Source organism: Halyomorpha halys, unplaced genomic scaffold, assembly GCF_000696795.3.
Source record: "Halyomorpha halys isolate HHAL.00 unplaced genomic scaffold, Hhal_1.1 Scaffold1750.1, whole genome shotgun sequence".
Lineage (NCBI taxonomy): Eukaryota > Metazoa > Arthropoda > Insecta > Hemiptera > Pentatomidae > Halyomorpha > Halyomorpha halys.
In genome coordinates this window covers 46,398-55,193 of record NW_027110658.1, presented here as the reverse complement: position 1 = coordinate 55,193, position 8,796 = coordinate 46,398, and the positions used below count along the sequence as shown (strand labels likewise).

Sequence of the window (8,796 nt, the reverse complement as noted above, 5' to 3'; positions counted from 1 at the left end):
GACAAAAATGACCAGGAAGGGGGTAAAAAAAAAATTTTAGATACTCGATATTATATATAAGATTTAGAAAACACAAAATCAAAAGGCCACTGGAAGCCATGTATGGCAGTTTATTTTATTATCTTTTTTAAAAAAAATTAAATAACTATCATTTTTCATGATTTAAGGCTTTGTGATTATATATAGAACTGCTTATGCTATATTCTTATCACTTATCCCTCTCACTCGTTGAAGTGAACTCTTCTGATGGGGGGAGGGTATTTTTTCTTTGCGAGATAAGCCAACAGTCTCCAATCTAGAATCAAATCACTGCTGCTGGTCTCACAGTTGCATACAGCATGAGAGTACTAATCACACCAATTAGGTATTGAAGTGTGGTGGTCCATTGTCTCAAGAGCATCCCTCATGTACTCATCATGGATTCGTCCAAGGCTTTGTATTTTGTGCATATCTGCATATTAATGAGTAATTTACATTTTCTTCCTGCTGCCAGATCATCTTATAGAATATAGCCCTAGGGTGTTTGTATATTGTTGTTGACCTAGTGTTAGTGTCTTTGTTTTGAGAGCTAATGTTATATATGTGCAGTGTAAAGTGTAGCTCAGGTTCTTGGATTCCTCAATACCCCTGTGGATTTATGTTATTATTTTCCTAACAAGTGAATGTTAAATCTCTCATGTTAATGAATTGGATACTGCATTATTTTAATTAATTAATATTTTACTAAGATAAATACAATGCTCCACAAATTAGGAACATAATTATGATTTTCATGCATTGTATTATTTATGGATTTAAGAATTTTAATCTTCTTTCAATACTTTTTATTTCTAAGGGTATTTTCTTCATAAATTGATGTTTCCCTCGGCAGGCTTCTCCACTCCTCCCTACTCAGAGCCTCCCTTCCGTCCTTGCCCTGCCACACTTCCAGCCACCAACATCTCTCCATCTGACATGAATCCTTCCTTTCCTTCTCCTGCCCTCGGCCTCCCACTCAATTACCATTTCTGGAAGTCATTTAATATCTATCCTTCTAACATGACCGTACCATTTCAATCTTCTTTCATTCATTACCTCCAGTACATTATTTCTTACTTTTATCTTTCTCTAATAGTCTCATTCTGGACTCGCTGCGTTCTTGAGACTTGCCAACTTTATCCAAAAATCCATCTCCACAGCCAGGAGTCTTTTACTTTTTGATTCTTTTAGTGGCCACTTTTTATAGCTATAGAGTATTGCACTTTTTACCAGGGCCTTACATATTAATTTGTTCTTTAAATACTGACTTGGAATATTCTTTAGTTTGTTTTCTTATATTAATTTTTTTAATATTTATTGGGTTTGATGCCTTATGTTTTCAAAGATATCAATGAAAATAAGTTTTTCTATTGATATGCTTATTTGCTTTTGTTTTTTATTTCATGAGTTAAATGTATCATTTTACATTAGAAGTATTAACACTTCCCATTTGACGTTTTTTGGTTTTAAATTTGAATCACAGTGATCACAATTTTAGATAATCTGTTTTTCCACTTACTTTCTACTTTAGAAACATGGAATTAGTACAATGAATGGGGGAAAATTTAAGAATATTATCAAACAAATTAGATAATGCAATCAGAACAAGGGATCCATTAAACTAAATTAGTGCAGTGTTGGAGAGGAGTATGGTCTCTTTTTGTTGAAAACAATGAGGAAGTTTAGTTGGAACTTCAAATCAAAATGTATGATAGGAATATTGGATTTTTTTTTTTTTAATTAATCAGAGAATGGGAATATAAGGAAGAATGGAAGGTGATTGTGAAGGATTATGAGAAGAAAAGACAGTGGTTTTAAGATTTTTATTTGGCTATGTGCCCAGGCACCTTGAATTCTTTGATAATCTGGAACTACGCTTGAATTATTTGGATCTGGAAAAATTCAGAAATTATACTTGAAAAACAGCCAGTCATTGAGAATTTCTATTTTTTTTTTTTTTCATCAAATAATTCTGTTTTTCTATTAATTCTATTAATATTCCACTAATGTATAAAATAGTGAGAAGAGATCTGATGTCGTAGTTTCTTTTACCCTCTACAATTTGCGGAAAGCTAGAAAAAGCCTCCTTCCACTTACTTTAATTTCCTCTCATCTCTGTCACTCCCTCTCAAACATGTACTCATTTTGTGTTCTGTCTTGCCTTACATGGCTAGTTCTATCTTTTGCTAAGTGCATTAAGGACATTGTGGATTGGTAAAATAACCTATTGACTCCAATCATTCCTCCAAAGACATCATATTAGCTTCCTTTTATTGTTCTAGCTCCGAACAGCTCAGAGTTAAAGTTTTTGAAAGATATTGTCAAATTGAGAACCAGAGAATAGGTTTATTCCAATAAGAATTAAAACTATCACTAAACTGGCAGGCTCAGTATGGATTTTCCTTTCAAATCTTGTAACATACATCCACCTATCAGTTTGATGATAGTTTTGAATTGTATTGGAAAAAACCTTTTGTGTATCCTAAGCTCTGATCAGAACCACTATTGAAGTTTTTCAATTTGATTGTTTCAGTACATTTGTTTTCTTTTTTATTTTAGTTTATTTTTTTATATAGATAATCAAAGTTAAGCAACATTGAGTGTGGTCAGTACTTTGATGTACGACCACCCAAAATGAGTGACTACTCATGATGGCTAGCCATACTTCTCTCCATCCCTTTCACTCTAATTTGTGAGGCCTGCTAGCTTGCTGGAGGCAACTCACGCAGACCAGGCGTAGAAGTGATGACCCTACCTCTTTTACTTTAATTGGGAATCACTTGTGGTCCTACAGGGTGTTTAGTAGCTACCCAGAGATTTGATTTATGAATGGTCTGCTTCAGGAACAAAAATGTAGGTCCTCCTGTGCCTGCTGATCCACAACAGACTTAGTCCCTAGATCTAAACCAGAAGTGCCCAACCTTTTTTCAATGTGTACCACATACAAGATTCCCCATATTCAGGTGTACAACAACTGTTTTGTTAAATTAAAGTTTGTGAATAAAATTGTGGTGAAGTTTGTTCTAATATACAAATTTAATTTATTTACTCTTAAAATGATTGTTTCTATGCTGCATTTTTTATATATTTTTATTTTTAGTTATGTTTGAGTCCTCAGTCTTAAGTATCAAATTTTCATTATCGAAGAGGGATACAAGCTTTAAATTATTCAGATTCATTTACAAACTGGAGTTGTACATTTTGATGGTTCCAATTTTGTTTTAAATTTAATCCCATAAATTTTGAAAAGTACCTGGCATTTTGCAGTTCACAGCCTTGAGATCCTTAAATTATGCTTTAATTTTTTGATGCTACATTTCTGAATATACTGTAAGAGTCTAAAAGAAATTCTATTTGCTTAAGTAAGAAGTCTAAAATATGGTTTGAAACATTAGCATGCAGTAAATAGTTTATACAATGTTTTGGTGTTATTCGTAAGCATCAGTCAGTACATCTTATTTCTTTACTATGAAAGATCATTAATTAACACAAATCATTGAATTTATGGTTAAGATCTATTGCAAGAAACATAAAGCTGAATCCCAATCATACTGAGTGGCTGAGCCATTCACCAAAACCGTACTAGGTTTGCTGATTAGAGACAGGTTCATTAGGAATTGATATGAGCCTGTAGTATATGTCAAAATATCAACAGATGAAGATTATTGTGTGATTATGTTGTTCATTTGTTGGATACTTGTTCTATATTACCTTACTTTTGTATCAATAGTGTTCTGTTAATTTTCGCTCATTAAAAACTGAATACTTTTATTGGTAAAACGCTTGCTTTTAATAATATTATCCGTTCTACTCCTTTTTTCTCTTTTTTTTTTTTCAATTTTTCGAAAACATGACTATGATTTTTAATTTTTCTTTTGATTCAAGTTTTCTTAACACCAAATGACAATGCCCGTTCATTGAAAGTATCTATACTCTTATTCTGATTTTTATAGCTGTAGATACAAGTGTCACACAATTTGGAAGTTCAGTTAGTTAAATTGCTTTTTCATTCATCCCTTGCATAATGAGGTATTCTCTTAGACTAAGTAAAGATACACAACTGTCATGCGGGAGTAGCCATCTTCTTTTAATCCAGATTGACAAACTGTCAATTGGAAATTAGTATAAAAAGGGGCATTTCAACAAACTTAATAACAAGCTGATGATGTGTCTTGGTTCCTGGTTTGAAAGCTGATTTATGTCGCGGCATTGTGAGAATGTGACTTAACATGTTACACTTTTATTAGAAAACGAATAATCAAATCATAACACATCAGGAATAAAAGAAGATATTCTCAGATATAGCATTTATAATTAAATAACTATACTGGTACCAGAAATTTAATGATAACTCTTTAAAATTATATTTTCCTATCATTTTGTTAGTTATCAGTATTTTGTTGTGAGGATGAATCAGAAAAATATGGGTATTTTGAATGGATATTGTCTTACTTAATGAAGGCTATGATAATATAACTATATTAAAAAGATAATAACTATTATTTTAATGTATTCATATATATATATATATATATATATTTGTTTCAGGTTAACCCATCCCAATATTGTCCAGTTATTAGAAACATATGAAGATAAGCAAAAGGTTTACCTGATTATGGAATTGTAAGTCAACCTATTAATCACTACTGATTAATAAAATTATGTTGAGTATTGTTGTATGTTTCATATTTTATTATATTTACTGTTTCTTATGTAGAGTGTTTCATGAGAAAATGTCAGTAATTAAGTGGGACTAAATCACCTAAAATGTAGTTCTATGCCACCAACCTAACCTTACTATCTCAATCCATTGTTGAGATATGATTTTAAAAGAATTTTTAAAGAAAACCATGCTTTTTCCAATTAAAATGAATATATTTTTACTTCAAATGAGTAATTTTAATTTATATCTCCATTTTCGGAATCCTGTAATATAGCAACCACTTTGTAGGTGATTGTAGTAGTCAAAGCTAAGTAAAACTGGATGATTACCATTAAGACTTGATTGAATATATCACAATGAATTTTTGAGGTAAGGTCTTGGAGATTTTATAAATCAATTCCATCAACATTCCACTGGTATACCTACCTCCGCAAAGCCACGAGGTTAGGAAGTCACAAAAACATTTGATACCTCTTGAATACCTAATATTATTTTTGTTCTAGTTTTACTATCTTGTACTTCTGTATTTTGTGAAATTCTGTCTCTTCAAAGTATCTGTGTTTTTAGCCAAAATAATTACAAATTGCTGAAAGTATACTTCTTATTTATAAAAAATGTTTAAAATAAAATATTTAATAGTATTATAATAAATGAAATTCTCTGTATTTTTTTTTTAATGTAAAACAAGTTTATTATTATAAAAGTCCAGTGCTAAAACTTTCAGCAATGATTTTTACTACGTTACTAGCTTTATTAACTATTTTTAATGTTATAAGTCAATTTATCTTCTTAATAAAATAATTAAATTTAAAAATTGACTAAAAATAATAAAACAAACTTCATATTAATTATATTTTAAATTATTAGAAATTCTTTTTATACTGTATAGTGCACAACTCATTACAATAAACTGTTTTTTATTTTAAAAAATTAATTTATTTAACTATTTTTTTTCAAGAATTTCATTTGTTACAACTGGATTATATATTTTATTTTACATAGTTTTTTTTTTATTAATTATATATTTATTTTTATGTTAACTGTGTAAATAACTTTTTAGTAATTTTATAAATAAGTTTTATTTCATTACCAGCTAATTAAGTCTTTCTATCATTGTCGTCTTAAAACAATAATAGAATTTATTGAATAATCAAAATACTTAATAGAGCTGGTAAAGAATTTATTGCTAAAATCAGCAGAAAGTTTTTTATGCTGTTTATTGCATTACTTTCATTATAGTAAACTTGTTTTTTATAAAACTATTTTTTTTAAGAATTTCATTTTTTATCAGACCAAATATTTTATTTTGGCTTAAAACTGATATTTTAAGGAGACATTTCATATCACATAATTTTTTTTAAAAAATTGGAGGCTGATATCAGCTTGTTTTGTAACAGATCTCAACTTTGTTAATATGGGCTTAAAGCTTGTTTAACAAGGAAGTTTTTCAATTAGTAGAAAATCTGTGATCTAGTTGGACGCTGATAAAAAATATATATAATCTGAATAATGTAGGATTTTATGAAAAACAATAATTTTGAAAACCCCCTTCAAATGGTTTTAAGAAAGACATATTCAACTTCTTTTTGAAGGAGATTTTGTCTTGGTTACTATCTTGCATTTTTTTAAATTTTTATTTATTGATAAATATTACAATCTGCCACAACATTGTTGGGCAATAAGTAATAGTGATAAGTGATTACATTGATACTAAAATAAAATAACATAAGAATAAAAATAAATTAAGAAAGGAAAAAAAAATTACATACAAAATAAATAAAATCTCTCTCTAAGTATAAACAAACAGAAGAATAAAGAAAATAAACATAATCAAACTATGTACATTAAAAAAAAAAATAATCACTTGTCACATTTACACTCTTATATACAATATTTACATTATCGATGTGAGAATCCCTGAGCCCACTTTATCCCCCACGTATGAGAGGTAGAGCAGAGCTTGTTGAGATCCCAGCACATCCCTCTCAAAATTTAACTTTTTTTTTTTTATTGCTTCCTATTGAACTAAAAACATGACTTGCTTAAAAATGCACAAAATATCAATTTCCTTCTTTTCTGTTGAAAATTGGACAATTGTCTACATAAATGTTTTTGTTGCTTTTGAGGACTACTTAAACCTCCTTAAATATTGCTAAAGACTTATGGGACACCCTGTATATGTACGAGATATGTCCAGAAAGTAAGAGTACTCAATTTTTGGTATTTTATAAAAAAAACATGAAGAATATTGTAGGTATATATGTTACTAATTTTTTTTTTTATCAACATAGATCTTTTCAGCCCAATCCTTTGTCCACTTCAAGGTCTCTTGTTTCGCCTCCTCATTGGTTCGAAATTTTTTTCCATCCATAGAAAAAAAATGAAATTCTGAAGACGCCAAGTCAGAGGAGTAAGTAGGATGGTTCAACACATTACAAATTGAACCAAACAAATTCAGAAGCACCTTGGTGGCAATGGCCATGTGCAGGCAGGCATTCTTGTGCCATAAACACTCTCTTCCTCTCCATTTAGTTTTTCTTTTGGGAGGAGGAACCTTATGACAGCGCTTACCTTGCACTTGGCAGGATTCTAATTAACATATTTTACTGAAATAGACACTACAAGACGAATTTATGTGGGTACTTGTGTTCAGAAGACCCCTCTACCCCTCAGTGTTACCAACTTAAAAAAAAAAAAAGACAGTACAATAGTCCAACCGTACTCTTACTTTCTTCACATGCTTTGTACATATTTAGCTTTTTATTTTACATGAAAGTCTGTTCTGTACTTATAGCCATTTAGTATATTATAAACAATTTTACTATATGAAAAAACTCAGTATCTTATCTATGACTTTTTCTAACTGGTATTTTTATAAATGATTTTATAATTTAAGAAAAAAGTTAATTAAAAGAAAAAAATCTAAACTTTTAATCTGGAGAATTCAGAAAAAATTGAAAACTACGACAAATTCAAGGAGCCACAACAGGTAGGTTGTGGGAATGGGTGCTCAAGCTGAGCTGACGTCTACTACCGATCACCCAGTCTTCGGTTTCATTGGGGGTGTTCATTGATTTACCTACAATTAATGGGAAAGGTTGAGCTATATAATTTCACCCCAAGCCAATGACCAGTATAGTGTTCCCATGGTATGATGATCACAATCATAGTGTCATTGGATAAGACTTTAAATCAAAAATTTTTAAAATAATATGCTGTAAATCTTGATAGTTATAATAAATTACTTAATTAATTTGATTTTATTAAAATATATGTAGTTATTTAAAACAAAATTTTGATGTTATTTAATTGATTTTCATTTTCTCGTAAACACCAACAATGAAAAAAAGGACTATGATATAAGCATGTTACAAATTATTTGAATATGGATTCATATTATGCATAAATCAACCATTAGTTAGTGATTATCTGATTAATCAGTAATCTAGAGACTCTCCTTTATATCTGATTAATTTTTAATTATTTATATGTTTCTTCCATGGACTATGGTGTCAAAAAATAAATTAATGTATTACTTTTTTTTTATTTAGGGTAACTGGGGGAGAACTTTTTGATAGAATTGTTGAAAAAGGTTCATACACTGAGAAAGATGCTTCTGATCTTATAAGACAGGTTTTGGAAGCTGTTAATTATATGCATGAACAAGGTGTTGTGCACAGGGACTTAAAGGTAAGTTTTAAATTACTAGCATTAGAAATAACATGTTTTTCATTACATGCCTTAACCCGTTTTAATTATTAAAAGTAGAATACTTTTAATTTTTAAAAAATTCAAACATTTTCGTCCTCTTTCTGAGTGATTAATAATATTTTTGAGAAAAATTATTCTCTTTTTCTAAATTTCGTAATGTTCTAAACTAAAAGATGTTAAACCTTTTTCCTATCTGTTTGACATCAGGAGATGCTTACCAGCTCATTACTCAAATTCTATCTGATATATAGATGCTATTTTAATTTTTTAGCTAATTTGTATAATTGTTTTCTACTATATGCTTATCTTCTGCTTATACCAGGTCATTCAAAAAGTCCTGTCGTTTTTTTGGGGGAAATTATAAATAAATAAATATTTTCAAATAATCACCTTTATTCATCAAA

General features: G+C 29.5%; 1 protein-coding gene across 2 annotated transcripts in view; it reads left to right on the top strand.

Moving 5' to 3' along the window:
• The window catches only part of CaMKI (Calcium/calmodulin-dependent protein kinase I), a 22,968-nt gene that overhangs the window by 5,337 nt on the left and 8,835 nt on the right, over positions 1-8,796 (top strand). For both annotated transcript variants that reach the window (XM_014435959.2, XM_014435960.3), the window contains exons 3-4: positions 4,567-4,641; positions 8,233-8,371. In XM_014435959.2, the coding sequence (XP_014291445.1) occupies positions 4,567-4,641; positions 8,233-8,371 (214 nt within the window). The remainder of the gene's footprint in view (positions 1-4,566; positions 4,642-8,232; positions 8,372-8,796) is intronic.